The sequence below is a fragment of the Carcharodon carcharias genome, chromosome 22 (genome assembly GCF_017639515.1).
Source record: "Carcharodon carcharias isolate sCarCar2 chromosome 22, sCarCar2.pri, whole genome shotgun sequence".
NCBI classification, from domain to species: domain Eukaryota; kingdom Metazoa; phylum Chordata; class Chondrichthyes; order Lamniformes; family Lamnidae; genus Carcharodon; species Carcharodon carcharias.
Genome location: NC_054488.1, coordinates 59,790,728 through 59,812,932, shown reverse-complemented (window position 1 = coordinate 59,812,932; position 22,205 = coordinate 59,790,728). Strand labels below are relative to the sequence as shown.

Here is a 22,205-nt window from a genome sequence, read left to right as displayed (position 1 = left end):
TTGAGCAACTTTGAACTCAAAACATACAAGCTTCAATTTCCTAATTTCACTCCCTTGTGAGAATTTCTCACCACAGTGCATGAGAGTGGAAACACGTTTTTGTCAACAGCCTTTTAGGTTTCCACACACTATTCATTCACACACGGAGAGATGGGGAGGTGAGATGTTCCAAGGCCTCTATCAGAGCTACCCCCTGTAACTAGATTTGGAGTTTGATGACAAAATTCCAATCCCACAGTTACCCCTGCACCCAGCATATAACAAATACCCAAGTTTAGAAAAAACAAACATCTGAAACAGAAAAAAGAGAAAATGTACATAAATACTTTTCATCAAAGAGACTTGCATTTATGTAGCACTTCTCACAACCTCAGGATATCTCAAGGCAACTTTCAGGCAATTAACTACTTTAGAAGTGCGGTCACTGTGGCAATGTAGGAAACATGGCCGCCAATTTGTACACAGCAAGCTCCCTCAAATGGCAATGTGAAAATGACCAGATTATCTGTTTTTAAGTGGTCTGGGTTGAGGGATGAATATTGCCCAGAACATCAGGGAAAGCCCCCACCCCCACTTCTCTTTTTCAAATAATGCCAAGGGATCTTTCATCTTCACCTGAGAGGACAGAAAAGGGCTCAGTTTAACGTCTTACCCGAAATACGATACCTCCGACAATGCAGCACTCCCTAGTACTGTACTAAAAGGATTAGCCTGCAGGAAGAGGTGGCTTCGGCTCTGATGATGCCTCCATGTGAATAGTTAATTGTTCATTCTCTCAGACAATGATTAAAATTCTAACTCTTTCTACCTTTACCCATATCCAAGGTATGCAATTTCAGTTTAGCCAACTCATGCCCTAGTTCCACAGCTTGCTGAATTGAACTGATTTGGCCAAAATCTACTCCAAACTGATCACAATTTGGAATGAACAATATCCCTCACTGAACAGCACCTCATCTTCCGACTAGGCACTTTATAACCTTCCGGACTGAATATTGAGTTCAACAATTTTAGATCATTAAATCTCTCCTCCATCCCCACCCCCTTTCTGGTCCCCCCCACCTTTTTTCCAATAATTTATATAGATTTTTTTCCCACCTATTACCATTATTTTTAAATGTATTTCCATGCATTGTTTTATCTCTACCTTTTAGCCTATTTCGATCCCTTCCCCCCACCCCACCCCCACGAGGGCTATCTGTACCTTTCTCATCCTGCTTTCCACCCTTAATGTCACCTAATAGGATATTCCTTACATAATATCACTATTTTCAAAACCTCTTTGTCCTTTTGTCTGTGACATCTTTTGGTTATCTCCACCAATCACTGGCCCTCTATCCAGCGCTACCTGTTCCACTCCCCCTTAAACCAGCTTATATTTCACCTCTTTTCTATTTTTCCTTAGTTCTGTTGAAGAGTCATACGGACTCGAAATGTTAACTGTTCCTCTCTGCAGATGCTGTCAGACCTGCTGAGTTTTTCCAGATGTTTTTATTTTTGTTTTTAATATTCCTCACTGGTTTTCTTCCCATTTCCCCTGAAACCAACAGTTAGTACTTGGAGTTTCAGGCTGTGTGCCAATATATAAGATCTCATCATAGTGAGCAACAGATTCTGGGATAATCCCTAGGAATATAATTAAAATACAGATTGTACTTCTGCCCATCAAATTCTAAATACACTAATACATCACATGATTATTAGGAAACGCTAAAGTGTTAGTTTGGCTCAAACGTGGCACCCACATTCGGATTAAATGGCTGTGGTTCAAGCACATCACCTAGGCCAACACTTCAGTGAAATATTGAGGGATTGCTAAATTATCAAAGGTGCTGTCCTGTGGATGGGCAGTAAACTGAGCTGCCGGTGCAGATGGACGTAAATGATCCCATGGCACTCTTTTGAATAGATGTTTTTTTGGAGCTGTGGCCAGTATTCATTCCTCAACAAATCCCACAAAAATAAACCACCCCTCCAAAACCACCCAACCTACACCACATGGAAGGACAAGGGTAGCAAATACCCAGGAACAACATCTACTCCAAGTTCCCTCCAAGTCACATATCATCCTGACTTGGACACATGACTGTTCCTTCATCGCTGCTGGGTCAAAACCATGGAACTCATATTCAAACGGCACTACATGAGTAGCTCCACCACACGGACTGCAATAGTTCAAGGAGGTGGCTCACCATTACCTTCAAGGGGCAACTAGGAATAGGCAACAAATGCTGGCCTTGCCAGTGACATCCATGTTCTAATTTAAACAAAAGACTAACTGGTCATTCACCTCAGTCATTTGATGAATCTTGTATGCAAATTTGGCTAAAAAACAGAGACTGCACTTCAGATTATAAAATCAATGGCTTTGAAGTGCTTTGGAATGTCATTAGGGTGCAAAAGATGCTAGATAAATGCAAGTTCTTCCTTAGTGAAAGACCACCTCCTGAAACAGTGAAAGTAACTGACCTGTTTTCTTGCCTGATTCAGTCCTTGTAGCCGCTGTTCCAGCTCATCCTTATAGTTCTTTGCTGCCTCGATACTCTCCTTGGCTTCTTGAAGCAGCTCAGTCTGAGCTTCAATCTCCATCATTGTGATTTTTTCCTAAGCACAAAATAATAGTGAGAAACTGTGTCCATCAGTTAGCTCCACAAAATCTTGGCAAGATTTGACTTCAAAGCCAATTATTTGCTTTATTTACTTTGGCCCGATCTTTGACCTAAAACGTTAACTCTGTTGGGGGGGTTGGTTAACTCATTTGGCTGGACGGCTGGTTTGTGATGCAGAGTGACGCCAACAGTGCAGGTTCAATTCCTGCACTGGTTGATCGCATCTATGAAGGCCCCACCTTCTCAACCTCACCCAAGGTATGGTGACCCTCAAGTTAAACTCACCACCACTCGTGTCTCTCTCTCTCTCTCTCTCTAATGAGAGAGCAGCCTATGGTCCTTTGGGACTATGGCGACTTTCACTTTTTCTCTCTCCACAGATGTTGCCTGACCTGTTGGCTGTTTCCAGCATTTTCTATTTATTTTTCAACTATTTGCTTACTCATTCTGCCTTTATAAACCAGATTGCCCCATGCCAGGTTAGTACTAACAAAATAGTAATTTATTGCAATCTTACACTAACTACATTCACCACTGAAGGTGGGTGGAGGTAACGTTTCACCCATTGTCAGTAAAAAAAAATCTCAAAAACAAATGGATCAATTCCAACGAAACTTGGTATACAGGATATGGCCCAAAGAAGAACGGATTAGTTTCTGGCAAAGATGCAGATCCGGATCCTGGAATTTTTTTTTTTAAAAAGGACCCGTTAATATTAGGGTGAATTGACTTTTCTTGGAAGAATGTTGCAGAATTTTTTTTTGAATGGTGTTGACTGTTCTAGAATGTTGTGGGTTTCTTTTCAAAAAAATGTTGTGGATTATCTCAACTGCTGTGGTAGAATTTGTCACAGCGGCCAAAACCTGAGCAGAGTTTTCAAAGCAGGTTGTTGGATATGGATTGGCCTGAAGCCTCCTCAGTGAGATTGAAGCTCTTAAAAAGATTTCTTTCAGCTTTGTAGCTAGAGCATCAACCAGGCAGGAAAAAGCCCCAAGGAAAAGCAGTGTAATTGTCACAACATGGAGTTAATACAGTGTGGCGGAGGTATGCACTATGCGGAGTACCCTCTTCTTGTTTTGCCAAGTGCTATGTCACATTGCAAACGGGAAACAGTTAACAACTTTTAAAGCAATAACGAGATTATAAGCAGAGTATTCCAGGGTTGATATCATATAATAACTTGGATAAAGCTACAGTACATATAATTGCCAAGTTTCCAAGAGTAGGGCTCAAATGGATTTCGATCACTGAGCTAATAGGTGGTAGGTGCAATTGAATACTATAAAATAATTAGTACAAGAGCAAAGGACCAGAGAGTAACAAGGTTTTACTGGGAAAATGATAAAATTATGCGGAGCAGTGGAGATATCTATAGATTATAGTGAATAAATCTATGAAATGATCAGCTCAGTGCCCAGCTGCAGTTAAATGGCAGACTAGGTATGTTGCAATAGCAGAGAGATACACAGTAATAAGACATTTAGGCAGTTCATGTGCAATAGACCAGTTTTGATCATCATGGGAAAGATAATACTGCTTTAAGAAGAATACTATATCACTCAACAACAACAGATAATTGCGCACAAATTACTTGGAAGAAAAAAGCTAGGGAGGATCTCTTCACCCAAAGGAGAGTATTGTGCAATAACTTGGGAAGGGCATTAAAGCAGACAGCACAAATAAGAAAAAGAGCAGAACAGGGGTGATGAATAGCCAAGTGCTGAAAGTTTTCAGTACCTCAGCCAAGTGGCCACAAGTCTCTCATGCACCTAAACGGTGAAGGTCAATGGGGAGAATATCGCAGCCAAGCCAGGTCATGTCTTAACCAATGTTTAACTTAAGGATTTTCTAGCAGGAATCTCAGGATAGCCATCAAATGATTGTATTACAGCTGATTCCACCCCTCTATTCCAGGCACAATGGCTGAGATACCAAATGTCCCACAGCTGAAATCAGCAGCAAAGATTGAATACACAACCTTAGAGCTTCCTTATTCTATTTAATTTTAGTTCCCATAGTAAATGCTCTGACTTGACTTTCAAACCCACTCTCCCTACACACAATACATGGCAATAATCTTTCACTGTATTTAAATTATCATGACACTGCAATGGAAAATGCAAGCCACATTCTCTCTAATCCACAGCAGTTACCACAAATCCCAGTTTACCGTTTCCCTCTTGGTTGTTTTTCACAATAAAAACTACCTAGAAAGTGACATTTGGAGATTTTGATTATGGTGTAATACACTATAGGTATAATTAGAAATGCTGCCTCAAAATACAGGTTATTGCCCATCCCATCCCTAAGGTCAAATACAACTTAGTATTTGCTCTCTTTCCCAAAATGATTTTCCTGATATTGTAATGATTTAAGGATTGTTTCACATACACGCAAGAATTTTAGTGAAAGTCAACCCCACCCAAGTGACTTTCCATGTTTGGGAGCAGATCAACATGGAATGATATTTGTCCTAAAAAAAAAAGGCTTGAAATTTACTTCAGGTTTTCACGGGAGAGCACACGCACGCATGTGGCTACCTGAAACAATTTAAGAACAGGGGAATTGTACCTGGTGTCTTGGTCACTATTTATACCTCAACCCACATTACAAAAACAGGTAAGGTGGCTATCACATTGCAGTTTGTAGGAGCTTGCTGTGAGAAAATTGGTTGCCATATTTCCTAAAACAGTGATTACACTTCAAAAGTAATTTACTGGCTGTGAAGCGCTTGGGACGTTGAAAAGTCATGAAATGAGTTAAGTCTTTCTCTATTATTAATGCAGCTCCAGAGCATTCCAAGGACTTGGGGAAACCATACAAATATTATAAGGTGTCGTGAGAACTTATTGCCATATGTAGTTAGACATTATTTGCCTAAAGAAAGGATTCTAAAGAGAGAATCAATCCTACCAATTGTTCTTTCAAAACCCAGAGCCAAAATAAAGGCACAGCAGCCAATGTTTCAAGGTCTGGACAGAGACTCTGAGTTTTCAGTTACAACAGTGGAGAGCAATGAACCCAGTCTTCCACAATACCTTATATTTGTATATCGTTTCTCAAAGTTCTGGGAATGCTCTGGAGCTGCATTAATAATAAAGATTTATATAGTGCCTTTGGCTATGAAGGGCTGATCTGTGGCAAATAGAATTTAATCCAGATAAGTGTGAGGTAATGGACTTGGGCAGGACAAACAAGGCATGGGAATACACAATGAACGGTTGGACTCTGGGAAGTACAGAGGATTAGCGGGACCTTGGTATGCATGTCCACCGGTCCCTTAAGACAGCACGACAGGTAGATAAGGTGGTTAAGAGGCATATGGGATATTTGCCCTTATTAGCCAAGGAATAGAATATAAGAGCAGGGAGGTTATGCTGGAACTATATACAATGCTGGTTAGGCCACAACTAGACTATTGCGTGCAGTTCTGGAATCTGCATTATAGGAAGGATGTGATTGCACTCGAGAGAGTGCAGAGGGGATTTACCAGGATGTTGCCTGGCCTGGAGAGTTTTATTATGAGGAGAGATTGGTTAGACTGGGGTTATTTTCCCTGGAGCAGAGGAGATTGATGGGGGACATGATTGAGGTGTACAAAATTATGAGGGGCATTGATCGGGTAGACAGGAAGGAACTTTTCCCCCTTGGCGGAGGGCATAGATTTAAGGTAAGGAGCAGGAGGTTTAGAGGGAACATGAGGAAGAATCTTTTTCACCCAGAGGGTGGTGGGAGCCTGGAACTTGCTGCCTGAAAGGGTGGTAGAGGCAGAAACTCTCATAACATGTAAGTAGTATTTGGATGTGCACTTGCGATGCTATAGCATACAAGGCTATGGGCCAAGTGCTGGAAAATGGGATTAGAATAGTTAATTACTTGTTTGACAGGTGCAGACTCGATGGGTCAAAGGGCCTTTTTCTGTGCTGTAGACCTCTATGACCTTTCATAACCTCTTCTCTAACTTTGGAAATTGCCAAAATATTTAACTTTTGAAATTCTGACTCTCTTTTTTTTAAATCAGTGTAGTGTTTCAATTATATTGGTAAAATATGCAACTATTCCATAGATTAAACATAATACATTTTCCAAACAAGCTATCTTTTAAAGAAAACATTTTTCATAAATCTATAATTTGGGGTAACATTTCTGTGCACAAAAAGCACAAATGAGTCATTAGCAATGGAAAGTGGATCATTTTGCTACACAATAGTAAACCCATCGAGACAATAAGACTTCTTAAGCCAAGTGTCAGCATCAAACACAATGCAAATAAAATGCACAGTAAAGTTCCCCTCGTACACAATGAGTTAACAATGTCCTTTAAGCCCAGGCCAAAGATATTTCAGGATATTGGTGTGGCTGGTGGAGGCAGGGAAGAAGGGGACACAACAAAAAAAAAAAGCACAAAACAAGCAACTAGTCCTATTAGTATCAATTGGAATGAAATCCAGATGCCAGTAGTGCCCCATTGCCCAGTTTTTAAGAGCAGCATTACATACTCAAATATGGGATGAGCCAAGAAATTTTAAAAAAGACTCATGTTTGAATTGCAAATGTTAAGACTGTTGAATGAAAACAGAAAAATGTGTTTTTTAAAAGTGAAGAGTAAAATGACAATTAACTGGAATGGAGAGACACAGAAAGGAGTACAACTCAATCCAACTAGTCCCTGATGCTAACAGATTTGAGCCAAAGGATGACGTGGAACATGAGCATCGAACTTTGGAAAACTGGGTCACTCGAAAAATATGAAATGCTGAGCCCAAGAGTTATTTTTTTTTTAAATTTCGCAGAAAGGAATAAGAGAACAAAATTCCAAACGGCAAACAGAAGCGAGGGGACAAAAAATGGTTTTTTAACTCAGATTTATAAATAACTGTCATGGTTTTCAAGAGGTTGTGAGAACCACTTAAGAATCATTTCAAGATGAAAGCCACTACCTAAGTGTAAATATTCAATCAGGATAGCCTTAACAAGGCTAATTGTTACAACGTCCTGTGATTTTCTAGGTTTCATAGCTCAGTTTGAATAGCAGCTCTCTCAATAGCTAGATCAAATCTGGTAATCTGTTAACTTGAACTCAGCTCAAATTTCAAGAATCAGAAACCAGCCTATCATGCCACAGCACACACAGGGGTGGGACAGGAAGTTGGGACACTTACACTATCATATCACTTCACATATTAACAGATCACAGCATTCTGCTTTTGGAATTAGCTCTGATGAGACAACAAACATTAAGTACAGCCGGGAGAACGAAGCAGTATGGAATACAAATGTAAACAGAACCATGTGGTCTAGGAATCATGGGCCAAATGGCACTCAAGATCTACAGGCCATGGTTTGAAACCAGGCTCAGTAAAACACTTATTGGGTAGGATCACAGCCTCAAGAAATGGCTTTTACATTTATATAGCATCTAATCTCATCCCCAGATATTCCAAACAGTTTCCGCTCTTCTTCAAATAGGGAAACAATAGCTAGGAGCTTGCATTTGCAAGACAAACACTAAAACACAGCATGCTGTTTTATCCCTGTACAAGACCTTGTTTAGGCCTCACAATTAGAATACGAAGTCCAGGTTTGGTCTCTCCACTTGCTGGATAATATTGAGGCTTTTAAAAGGATGTGGATAAGGATTACTAGATTAATTCAAAATTTTACAAGTGTCTAAGTTATCCAGACAGATTCAAAGAGCAGGATCTCAATGCTTTAGAGAAGCAAAGACTTAGGAATGATTTGATTGAAGTTTACAAGACAATGATGGCTTTTGATATGTTTGAGTAGACAGATTGTTTCAACCAAACTGCATTGGGGAGGATCAGATGTCTGGAAATGAATCTTTTCCAAGAATTGTGGACTTGTGGAACAGGCTGCTGACTTGAACATGGAATTCAGGGTAAAAAAAAAACTGCGGATGCTGGAAATCCAAAACAAAAACAGAAACAGAAATACCTGGAAAAACTCAGCAGGTCTGGCAGCATCGGCGGAGAAGAGCACAGTTGACGTTTCAAGTCCTCATGACTGTTCAACAGAACTAAGTAAAAAAAGGAAAGGGGTAAAATATAAACTGGTTTGGGGGGGGGGCGGGTGGGGTGTGGAGTTTGTTGGGACAAGCAGCCAGTGATAGGTGGAGATAATCAAAAGCTGTCACAGACAAAAGAACAAAGAGGTGTTGAAGATGGTGATATTATCTAAAGGAATGTGCTAATTAAGAATAGAAGAGAGGACAGATAAGGTACAACTAGCTCTAGTGGGGGGGGGGGAATACTGAAAGGTAGAAATAAACAATGGGTGGAAATACATTTAAAAATAATGGAAATAGGTGGGGAAAAAATCTATATAAATTATTGGAAAAAACAAAAAGGAGGGGGAAGAAATGGGAAGGGGGTGGGGATGGAGGAGAGAGTTCAAGATCTAAAATTGTTGAACTCAATATTCAGAATGGAAGGCTGTAAAGTGCCTAGTCGGAAGATGAGGTGCTGTTCCTCCAGTTTGCGTTGAGCTTCACTGGAACAATGCAGCAAGCCAAGGACAGACATGTGGGCAAGAAAGCAGGGTGGAGTGTTGAAATGGCAAGCGACAAGGAGATCTGGAACATGCTTGCGGACAGACTGAAGGTGTTCTGCAAAGCGGTCACCCAGTCTGCGTTTGGTCTCTCCAATGTAGAGGAAACCGCATTGGGAGCAACGAATGCAGTAGACTAACTTGAGGGAAGTGCAAGTGAAATGCTGCTTCACTTGAAAGGAGTGTTTGGGCCCTTGGACGGTGAGGAGAGAGGAAGTGAAGGGGCAGGTGTTGCATCTTTTGCGTTTGCATGGGGAGGTGCCGTGGGAGGGGGTTGAGGAGTAGGGGGTGATGGAGGAGTGGACCAGGGTGTCCCGGAGGGAGCGATCCCTACGGGATGCCGATAGGGGGGGGGGGGTGAAGGGAAGATGTGTTTGGTGGTGGCATCATGCTGGAGTTGGCGGAAATGGCGGAGGATGATCCTTTGAATGCGGAGGCTGATGGGGTGATAAGTGAGGACAAGGGGGACCCTATCATGTTTCTGGGAGGGAGGAGAAGGCGTGAGGGCGGATGCGCGGGAGATGGGCCAGACATGGTTGAGGGCCCTGTCAACTACCGTGGGTGGAAAACCTCAGTTAAGGAAGAAGGAGGACATGTCAGAGTTTTGTTTTTTCCAATAATTTATATAGATTTTTCTTTTCCCATCTATTTCCATTATTCTTAAATGTATTTCCACCAATTGTTTATTTCTACCTTTCAGTATTCCCCCACCCCCACTAGAGCTATCTGTACCTTATCTGTCCTGTCCTTTACTCTTAATTAGCACATTCCTTTAGATAATATCACCACCTTCAACACCTCTTTGTTCTTTTGTCTGTGACGGCTTTTGGTTATCTCCACCTATCACTGGCTGCTTGTCCCAACAAAGCCCACCACCCCCCCGAAACCAGCTTATATTTCACCCCTTTCCTATTTTTACTTAGTTCTGTTGAAGGGTCATGAGGACTCGAAATGTCAAATGTGTTCTTCTCCGCCGATGCTGCCAGACCTGCTGAGTTTTTCCAGGTATTTCTGATTCTGTTATGCAATTCAGGGAATTCTTTCAAGCAAGAAGTAGACATGTTTCTGCTGAGGTGGGGAGATCATCATGTACAAAATAGGTACCTTGTAATATTAAATCACAAAGCCAGAGTGGTGTCCAATCACCCAGAGCAATTTTCCAGATTTTTCTCCCCCTAATTGGGTTAATCTGGTTTTTTTGCCTCTCCCAGGAGATTACATGGCAGGATGGGGAATGTTTATGCTGTGATACACAAGGCATCATATTTATGTATGACAGACTGGATGGACTGGTAAATCTTTCCCTCTCCATTTTTCACATGCCTCGAGATCTTTACCATCACATCCAAAATACAGCACCTCTAACATAATACAACACCCCTTCAACACTGTCAGTTTACAGTACAAACTCAAGTAACTGGGAATGGAACCCATAACTCGGACCTACAGGAGTCAGCGCTATCAACTAAGCCAGGCTGGCAACACAATCAGCACTTTGATAGTTTAAACTTGGCTTCGAACTGACCCTACACCCAATACGAAGCGTCGTTACTGTTTCAGTTCCTGAATGTCACAGTCCAGCCCCACTCTGATTTCCTCTGGCCAAATGCATTAGTGCCATCATTTTGGAGTCCAATCACAGACAAGCTCAAAAGGTGGTTTATCCGTCTGACAGAAAGAATGCACAACCATGCACAGCTTAGCTAAGTCAGCAGAGGAAAGGATCTGGTACTTTCCTGCTATGTGGTACCTCAATGAGTACTGAACCACATAGGCTCACCTGTACATCTCGCTCCAAAACAGAGGTGCAGTTGCTTCAAAGCTGATCAACATAAACAGTATTTGGGTCAAATACATTTTTCCTCATACCTTAAAGCATTTAATGGACAACACCCTTCACTTTCTTGAAAAGCTATAAGGAATTCATCAGCTCCCCTGACAATAAATGCGCCATCCATTAAGGTGCTAAACCACACAGGCCAAGAAAGTTCCAGATTCACTCCTCCACCGATTTTGTGAAAATACGTACGGTAGTGTTAGCAGCCGGGGAAGGCTAACAAACCAGGCAAGATTCCAGCCTCTGCCAGGATTCAATGCCTTCTGTGGTTAAATAGCCTACTGATACTTACACAAATAATTGCTACTTGCATATGGTACCAGAATGCACTTGGAGACAATGGAACCTTAACCCCAGCAAAACTGTGTTTCAAAGACATGGAGAAAATTGGAAGCGGTCTGGAAGAAAGCAAAAAAGGGGATAGCAAGGGAGGTGGAACTGAAGAAATGAAAAAAAGGACACACACAACTAAAACCAGAAGGACCTGGAGTCTATTGAAATCAAGGGCTGAAGTTTCAACCTACTTGGTATGAATAAACTAATAACAAGACAGGTAGGTCACTTGCAATTAAGTCTTGCTCTGAATTTTCAGCAGGAGTGAGGTGGTCAGGAATTAAAAGAAAAAAATCCTTGCATGCCTTCTAAAGAGCAGCAGGGACTTCACAATCCCAGCATGCTGCTCGCGAAAGCGACACCATACATGCTGCAGCTAAATGAAGAAGTGCAAGAATGGCAAATAAGCCAAGATAATAACTGTGGTTTCTGCAAGTTTCCGCCTGATGCAGCTGAACCAGTTTTCATTTTTAAAAGAATTTGAAAAAAAATAGGCAAGTAGTACATGATATATTGTGAGCAGTTTCAAACCACACAACCACATCCTTGAAATGGCTGATTATTAAAAAAGGACAACGTTTAATATAAAATTGAAAATGGTATTAGAAAAATTACTAGGCATATATTAGCTTCACAAGATTTCAACAACTCTTACAACAGAAGTAGGCCATTCAGTTGGCTTTTGTGAATTTAAACAGAAGCTTGGGGGAAAACCGTTCCCTGATGCATTCCCCATGGCAATGCTTTGACCAATCAGAGTCCATTTGTCAACCAATCAGCATCCTTTTCTCATGCAGTATAAATTGTTGTTCCTTTTGAAATTTGGCATTCTTGCATCTGTCCTGATGAGTGTAAGACGAAAAGCTTTGACAGCATGTCTCTTTTTTTCCCAACCACATTCAAGTTCTGAACTACCAAGTGTCCGGAAATATTTTATGCCTATCTTCATGGTAGAAGACACTAGAAGCATACCAATAAGAGTAGAAAATCAGGGGGCAAAAAGGAGGAAGGAACTTAAAACAATTATCACTAAAGAAAAAGTTCCAGGGAAACTAATGGACTCTCAAGTCCCCTGGACCTGATGGCCTACATTCTAGGGACGCATTGGTTGTAATCTTCCAAAATTCCCTAAATTCTGGAAAGGTCCCGGCAGATTGGAAATTGATGTCCCTATTCAAAAAAAAGAGAGACAAAAAGCAGGAAACCATAGGCCAGGTAGCCCAACATCTGTCAATGGAAAAATGCTGGAATACATTATTAACAAAGCAGTAGCAGGACACTTAGAATAACATTATACAATAAAGCAGAGGTCTTTCATGAGGGCAATTAGGGATCCCAAGGATGAATTTTTAAAAAGTTAGTATGCAGGTACAGCAAGTAACTAGGAAGACAAATGGCCTTTATTGCAAGAACGACGCAGTATAAAAACAGGGAAGTCTTTCTACAACTGCAGGTCATTGGTGAGACCAAATCTAGAGTAGTGTGTACAGTTATGGTCATCTTATGTAAAGAAGGGATATATTTGTACTGGAGGCAGTTCAGAGAAGGTTGGCTAGGTTCATATAAACATATAAATTAGGAGCAGGCCACTCGGCCCAAGTCTGCTCTGCCATTCAATAAGATCATGGCTGACCTGAATGTACCTTCAATCCCACATTCCTGCCTACCCCCGAAACCTTTCACTCCTGGTTAATCAGGAATCTATCTAGCTCTGCTTTAAAAATATTCAAAGACTCTGCTTCCACCACCTTTTGAGGAAGAGAGTTCCAAAGACTCTCAACCCTCAGAAAAGAAATTCTCATCTCTGCCTTAAATGAGCAACCCCTTATTTTTAAACAGTGACCCCTGGTTCTAGATTCTCCCACGAGAGGAAACATCCTCTCCACATCCACCCTGGTCAAGACCCCTCAGGATCTTAAGGGTTTCAATTAAGTTGTCTCTTACTCTTCTAAATTCCAGTGGATACAGGTCTAACCTGTCCTGCCTTTCCTCATTGGACAACCTGCCATTCCAGGTATTAGTCTAGTAAGCCTTCTCTGAACTGCTTATAATGCATTTACATCTTTCTTTAAATAAGGAGACCAGTACTGTATACAATACTCCAGATGTGGTCTCACCAATGCCCTGTACAACTGAAGCATAACCTCCCTACTTTTGTAATCAATTCCCAACACAATAAATGATAACATTCTATTAGCTTCCCCAATTACCTGCTACACCTGCATAGTAACCTTTCATGAATCATGCACTAGGACACCCAGATCTCTCTGAATCTCAGAGCTCTGCAATCTCTCAACACTTAGATAATAAGCTTTCTTTTATTCTTCCTGCCAAAATGAATGATTTCACATTTGCCCACATTATACTCCATTTGCCAGATCTTTGCCCACTCACTTAACCTATGTCACTTTGTAGCCCCCTTACATCCTCTTCACAATTTACTTTCCTACCTATCTTTGTGCTGTCAGCAAATTTAGCCACCATTCCTTCATTCCCTTCGCCAAGCCATTTATGTAAATTGTAAAAAATTGAGGCCCCAGCACTGATCCCTATGGCACACTACTTGTCACATCCTGCCAACCAGAAAAAGATATGCCAACTCTGCTTCCTGTTAACTAGTCAATCTTCTATCCATACCAATGTGTTACCCCCTACACTATGAGAATGCCAATAAATTGGTTAAACATGATTTCCCTTTTACAAAACCATGCTGACTCTGCCTGATTGTCTTGATTTTTTCTAAGTGCCCTACTATGACATCTTTAATAATAGCTTCTAACATTTTACCTGGGATGAAAGAATTGTCTTACGAGCAAAAGTTGAGCCTATAATTATTGGAGTTTAGAAGAATGTGAGGTGATCATATTGAACCACACAAAATTCTGAGCGGGTTTGACAGGATAGGCACTGAGAGGATATTTCTCTTCATGGGGAATATAGAACTAGGAAGCACATTTGCAGAATAAGGGGACTCCCAATTAAAACAGGGATATGGAGGAATTTCTTCTCTCAGAGGGTCATGAATCTTTGGAATTCTCTATTCCAGAGAGAAGTGAAGGCTCGATCATTGCATATATTAAAGGCTGAGATTGACAGATTTTGAACGATAGGAAAGTCAACAGTTATGGCAAACAAGCAGGAAAGTGGAGTTAAGGCCAAGATCAGATCAGCCATGATCTTATTGAACGGTGGAGCCGGCTCGAGGGGTTTTATGGTCTACTTCTGCTCCTATTTCTTATGCTTCTTACTCCACACATCAGCTAATTCTGTATTTTAACAACTCTGAGTAAACAGATTTCTTCTAAATTCCTTATTGGATTTACTGCAGTCCCATTTCAGGGCTGCCAAATGATTCCTCGAACTGATTCATCGAAGTGTTATTTCCATTAGCCTTGCTCTTTCCTCATGCCAAGTATATAAACAACTTGCATTTCTAAAGTGCCTTCCATCACCTTTGGATGTCTCAAAGAACTTTTAAGCCAATAAAGTATTTGTGCTGTATAGTCACCATTGAAATGTAGGAAAATGCACTGGGTCAGCTTAAGTACAGCAAGCGATGCTGTAAATGACTAGATCATCTATTTTTAGTGATGCTGGCTGAGGGATAAATATTGACCAAGACCACCAGCAAGAATAGCACCGCTATTATTCAAATAGTGCTATGGGATCTTTTCCATTGAGTTGAAAGGACAGATAGACAAAAACAAGGCACAGGAATACATGATGAATGGTTGGACCTTGGGAAGTGCCGAGGATCAGAGGGACCTTGGTGTGCATGTCCATCGGTCCCTTAAGGTAGCAGGACAGGTAGATAAAGGTGGTTAAGAAGGCATCACAGAATCACAGCGCAGAAGACGCCCATCGAGTCTGCACCGACAATGGTGGCTATACAGCATATGGGATTCTTGCCTTTATTAGCGGAGGCATAGAATATAAGAGCAGGGAGGTTAAGCTGGAACTGTATAAAACGCTGGTTAGGCCACAGCTAGAGTATTGCATGCAGTTCTGGAATCCGCATTATAGGAAGGATGTGATTGCACTTGAGAGAGTGCAGAGGAGATTTACCAGAATGTTGTCTGGCCTGGAGAGTTTTAGTTATGGAGGAGGGATTGGATAGACTGGGGTTATTTTCCCTGGAACAGAGGAGATTGAGGAGGGTCCTGATTGAGGTGTATAAAATTATGAGGGGCATAGATTGGGTAGACAGGAAGGAACTTTTCCCCTCGGTGGAGGGATCAATAACCCAGGGGCATAAATTTAAGGTAAGGGGCAGGAGGTTTAGAGTGGATGTGAAGAAGAATTTTTTCATCCAGAGGGTGGTGGAATCTGGAGCTCGCTACCTGAAAAGGGTGGTAGAGGCAGAAATCCTCATTACATTTAAGAAGTATTTGGATGTACACTTGTGATGCCATGACATACAAGGCTATGAGCCTAGTGCTGGAAAATGGGATTAGAACAGTTAGGTACTTGTTTGACCGGAGCAGACTCGATGGACCAAAGGGCCTTCTTCTCTGCTGTAGACCTCTATGACTCTACGAAAGGGCCTCAGTTTAACATCTCACCCAAAAGACGGCATCCCTCCCAGACAGTGTGACATCCCCTCAGTGCTGCACTGTCAGCCTTAATTACATGCTCAGGTCTCTGATGGGGGTCCTGAGCCCACTTTTGACTCAGGCAAGAGTGCTCCCCGTGAAACCATGACTGACACCATCGCAACACTCGGTACAGTATCGCCTGCAAGTTGTCAAGTGGGGAGAAACATTATTGATGTAAAACCTAAGAGTACATAAAACAGGACACTCAAAAACACACTCTAGTATCTGCTTTCAGAAAGACTGGCACAGCCAGCTGTATCATTTACATATACTCTCATTATGACCCTGCACTGTAGTTTGATTTTCATACTTCCCCTTTTCTCCCCACTGCTAATTTTCTACCCTCTCTTGAGTTCCTGACCCAGTGACCATGGGCATCCATAAAGCAGACTGTTGGCTTTGGAAATCTTTCCCTTCCCCTACCTCCATATTTTTCCCTTCATCACCAAAGGTTGTGCCTCATTTTTTCAGTGCTCTCATACTTCATTCATGTGACCACTCCTAACTGCTGAGCCCAGACATCAAGCGTCAGCAGTAAAACAGCCAAGTCCAATCATGGCATTATCTAACACCCACACAGCCCTAGAGGGCAATGATAACTAGTGGTTGGAATCAAATGAGAGGCATTGAGGTCAACTGGAGAACATGCATAGATACTCTGCGATATTGACCAAATAAGCACAGACTAGGGATTGATAGCTTCAAGCCATGCTTGGGATAGGTGTTGTAGTTACCCACTGCGCTGAACAGACAGAGCTCCATTTCCGAAATGCTTACCTTTCTTTGATCCCTCCCATTTCTTGTGCCAATTTTGTACATGATGCCAATGTCACCAGTACAAACAAACACTAAAATAATTGAGTCTAAAATGCTTATAGCAAATTAAATCATTATCTATGATAATGATGTGTTCAGCAGTGCCCATTAATCTTGCATTACTAGCAGTCTCCAAACTGGAGGTACTTTCTTAGGCTAATTAGTGCTCTCAAGCTAATACACTGAAGCTCTTTCACCACCTCAGCCCACCTGCCTCTCACATATAGACCCTTTGTCAATCTACCTGATGAAGGGTTTATAACAGAAATGTTAACCTATCTCATCTCTTTTCAGATTAGTTCTTTTCACAATATTTCATATCTTCTTCACAACCTAATCTAGAGACAGCAATATGTTGAAGGGTCATTCGGACTTGAAACGTTAACTGTGTCCCTCTCCTCAGATGCTGCCAGACCTGCTGAGTTTTTCCAGGTATTTTTGTTTTTGTACAGCAATATACCTGTCCACTCAGCTTCTTGATTTAAAAAAAGCAAAAAGCCTGCTCTGTCATTAAACGATTTACTCCACACTAGATTTTTTTTTTCACACAATATGGACACAACATACCAAATTTGAAAACTCACTACAAAACAAAAATCAGCTTCATCAGACAGTGTCAGCAGAAACCACCAGGAATTTCACAGCCACAAACGTACCGGGATTACCCAGATTGGTGGTGATGGGGGAGGTGTTCTTCAGATTGCTACTTTCACACCAAATGCCGTTCTCCCCGCCAAGGCTTCAGCCCATAGTTTTACCACTGTTCCTTAACCAATTCACTGAACCACTGGTCCATTCTGAAGCTCTTCAAAAAGACTAACAAACTTCCATCAATCAGGCCAGCCAATAGATAAATACACAGTGTCCTTGATGCTATCACCTCCATCTAGAATGTGACAAATTAATGTGGCTTCTCTCATTGATCATTTAAGAAAATAGCAAAATCAGGCTTTATGATGCAGAAGTTTTCAAAAAGAAAATTTCTGGAAACTTGCAACATGTTTCTTCCAAGCGTAACACCGAGGTGCTACTTGCTGTGCGTGGTGATGGTAGAATTGGTTGAAACAGGGCCGCGACGTGAACGCTTCTGCCTTGCCGAATTCAACAACAAGGCGCAAAAATGTGTCCAGTTCTGGCTGGGCCATGTATAGACTGTCCGTGGACACAATAAGACGACGACCCAGGTGCTGACATTGAGAAAGAGTATTAAAATTTTGCCCATTTACCATACAGCTTTATAAAATGATAATAAAAGCACCAAGCTTTTAGTTTAAGTCTGAAATAAAAACAGAAAATGCACTGTAAGCTAATCACTACTTAAAATAGGAAAAATGTGGTGGGGTTCTTTCAAAAAAAATTGTCAATAATGAGAATAGGCCATTCAGCCCATCAAACTGGTCCCTCTAGCTCCTTCATTGGATCTACATGACCCACAGTGTATTGTCAAAAGATTCTGGCTACTATGGATACAAGAGGGGTTTATAAGCAAAAAAAAAAAAGACCCTTTTAGAAAGAGTATGTAAAGTCACAGAGATGAGAAAAGGCCTTGGACCCATCGATGCTCAACCCATCCATTAAATAATTGAATCTCAGGCATTTTTTTCCACCATCATTGGTAATACTAACTCCTAGGAGTAGAAGCAAAATCTATAACAAAGAGAAATATATATTTTCCAGCACACTAAGTTCCAGTGGATCTAACATATGACCCTTTGAAAATAAGATGCAGATTTCCTGGTGCAATATAATTTTCTAATGGATACCTCGGCTCAATTATGTTTTGATCCACACAATCAGGTTTAAGCTACAAGCTAATATTACATCATTTTTGCAGTCCAGCACTTTTTAAAATAATATAATAGAGATAAAAAGAACCATCTTTCAGAAATCAGTCTATGTTTGACTTGTGCAGGTCACTCTGCTCATCTTGTGTGCACTATGTTCAGAATTACAGGATTTCCTTTTTAATACTTAAAAATCCAACATAATGAAATAACTATATGTAATTAAACGGATACAATCTTGCATCTACCATGTGGTGTGGCGAGGCTTGAGCTCCACGCATGAACTGATTATATTTAGGCACCATGAAGCATAGCACCATGCAGTATTTTCTATACATTTCTATATGCAAAGTGTGTAGCACAATTTACTACCCGATTTCTATGAACACCACAAGTCCACACAGTGTGTTCCAGTTTCCAAGCAGAACCCAGCATACTTTGTGTTAGTCTTACTCATTCATAGTGTTATTTTCAGTCCTTCTTAATGATATAAAATTCCTTCTGTTCTACAAGTCTAAGTTATGTACACAGTGAATGATAACGTACAGATTACAAAGTGTATTAACAGTACGTTAACTCTGACTCTTGACCTCCATTTTAAAAAGGGGTCTTCATGAAAGGAAGTTTGACAAACTAACTTGCCCCCCACGCACCTCTATCTCTTTGAAGGTGCTGACTCACTCTGGCATATAGTTTCATGGTGTTCAAGTACACATTTATATGTCAGCCATTTTCATCCACTACAGGTGTTCATGAGACTATTTAACCACAAAGGACATCACAGCCCAGATTCTATTCTCACCAGACACCCACAGATGCATTCTTTGTATATCATAGGTTAATGACCAGAGGCAAGAACCTACTATAGCCGATGGCTTTCCTCCTCTCCATATCTGGGAGATAGAGACTATTTTTTTAATGATTATTCATTCATTGAATGTGAGCAATGCTTAATGCTCACTCCAATTGCCCGAGGTGATGGTGAGCCATTTCTTGAACCACCCCAGTCCATTGCTGTGGTTTTGATCCAACTGAATGGCTCGTTAGGCCATTTCAGAGAGCAGTGGTGGTGAGCTGCCTTCTTGAACTGCTGCAGTCCATGTGGTGTCAGTACACCCACATCGCTTTTAGGGGGAGGGAAATTCCAGGATTTTATTTCAGATTTAATTAACAGAATTTAAATTTCCCAATCATCATTGTGGGATTTGAACTCATGTCTGGATTACTAGTTCAGTAACATAACCACTAAGGTACCCAGTTGACACAACACAGGCCAGGGATCACATCTAGGACCTTCAGGTCTGCTTGGCCCAATTTCACATTACATGGTGGGGTGAACAGTTAAAACAAAAGGCACCATGTCACTGGCATGGCACCATGAAGATGAAACTAATCCATGCTTTTCACCCACCCCATATATACAAAAAGAAGTGCAACTAACACTTCATATAAAAATAGTCAACTCCCTGTGTGTGTTAGCTTTTTTCCTTTGAAGTTTGACTGCACACCACTTTTCAGCCAAAAAACCTTCAGGGCAACTGTAACAATTCTCTTCAGACTTCAATACAAGTTTGAAAAACTACCTGTGTCATATTGCAAGCAATTACATGTAGTCTACCACACTGTGGCACTGACCATGAGAATCTGAGCATTTATTTAAACAACCAGCTCAGTGAATGAATCCATCACTTCATGCAGCAGAGAGCCACACACACCCAGAAGGTCCCAGGATTCAACATTTAGTCTTGGCTGATATGTGGCAAGGAACATTCACACCACACAAGTGCCAGGCAATGGCCACCTCCTACAAGAGGCAACACAACCATCTTCCCATGACATCCAACGGAACTATCACTGCTGAATGCCCACCATCAACATTCGGGTGGTTACCACTGGCAAGAAACTTAACTGGATGAGCCATACAATGTGACTATAAGAATAAGTCAGAGGCTGGAAACTCTGATGAGTAACTCACCTCCTGGCTCCCCAAAGCCTGTCCACCATCTACTGGGCACATTTCACAAGCGTGGTGGATGAGTACAGCTCCAGCAACACTCGAAGGTCAACACCATCCGGGAAAAACAGTCCACCTGATCAGCACCCCATCCACCACCAGTGTGCAATGGCAGCAGTGTACTGTAGCAACTCGCCAAGGCTCCTTCAACAGCACCTTACAAACCCCTACCACATAGGAAGATAGGGGAGCAGACACATGGGAGCACCATACCTGCAAATTCCACTCCAAGTCCCACACTATCCTAACTTGGAATGAGATCACTGTTCCTTCGCTATCGGTGGATCAAAACTTACGCCCTAACAGTACTGTGGTGGGTGTACCCACATAAAATGGACCGCAGCAGCTCACCACTACCTTCTCAGTGTCAATTAGGGATGGGCAATAAATGCTGACCTAGCCAGCAATGCTCACATTCCAATAACAAAAAAGTCTGCTTTCTGGCTTATAGTTGGTCTCAGTTAGGATGAGTTGGTCTCAATTAGTGTGGCAACTGGGAAACAGGGGAGGGGAGGGGGGATGGAAGGGAAATACAGGATTCCACTCCTGAGTGCCATCAAGTGACCCCATCTAAAAAACACATATGCATGGATATCGGCTGAAATGCACTGTATAGTTAAATAGCCTCTCAATTCCATCTGTACTTGCACATAAAAAAAAATGGTTGAAGTACTGCAGCCAACCTGACATGGGTCAGTGCATTGAGGGTGGCTGGAGAAAGGGATGTTAGAAATGATCATAGTCCATTGTAAAACATTTATAATAATATGTTAAAAACTGAGGAGGGAAAATTCTAAACAGAGTATAGAAAAGACAAAAACAGCATGAAATGTTCACACTAAAAAGTAGTGTGATGTTAGTTCAATATTCCAGGTCTTTTCTTCAGGGGATATTGCGAACTAAATCGTAATTTTTTTTTTAAACACTTAAGAACTCCTTAACTTTAATCTCCCTTCATCATCTGCAAGTTATGTCACCACATACCATCCTGGCAACTGAAGGCATCCTTCATTTTCATCATTCTCCCTGCAACACAGAATTAGTCGGTCTGCTCTCTGACGTTTCCTTATTTAGCTCTGCAAAGCGGCAGCTGCAGCAGCTGCAGCAGCAGCAGCAGCGAGGGCAGCACAAGTTGACCCACCTACCTTTTCATTATCCCCCTTTCTTGTAGAGAGACCCCCTCTGGGGCACAGTTGCCTGGAACTGGGAATCAGGGACATTGCAATAAGTAACACAACGAGAATAAGGAACACACGCACAACAGGCACATTTTCCACTCCACTCCACTCCACTCCACTCAAACATGGGCTTCCCGAGTCAGTCAGTCAGTCAGTCAACACCAGTAGGGAGACCGAACAACAAAAACCCGATGGTAAATGCACCCAATTTCCAATTCGCCTTGAGAAAGGCGCATCACCTCCCCCCCGAACTGCAAAACCTCAGAAAAGGGGAAACACATTTAAAAATAAACGATGCACTTTCTTTGCAAAGCAGAAACCCATGTGCTGCCAGCAGCCAAAACGACATTCGCCCGGTTAACTGGGGAGATTCAGACCAATTCTCATCTATATATATATATATATAGATATATATATATGTCTATATACACACACACACACATATATATATATATATATAAAATCAAAACAA

The 22,205-nt window shown here is 41.4% G+C and overlaps 1 protein-coding gene across 2 annotated transcripts in view; it reads right to left on the bottom strand.

Annotated features, from left to right (window-relative positions):
* Nucleotides 1–22,205, bottom strand: part of crlf3 (cytokine receptor-like factor 3) — a 41,656-nt gene that overhangs the window by 18,986 nt on the left and 465 nt on the right. Inside the window, exon 2 of one of the 2 annotated variants that reach the window (XM_041217152.1) lies at nt 2,470–2,604. In XM_041217152.1, the coding sequence (XP_041073086.1) occupies nt 2,470–2,592 (123 nt within the window). In that variant the 5' untranslated portion in view covers nt 2,593–2,604. The remainder of the gene's footprint in view (nt 1–2,469; nt 2,605–22,205) is intronic. The other variant, XM_041217153.1, reaches the window with a different exon arrangement.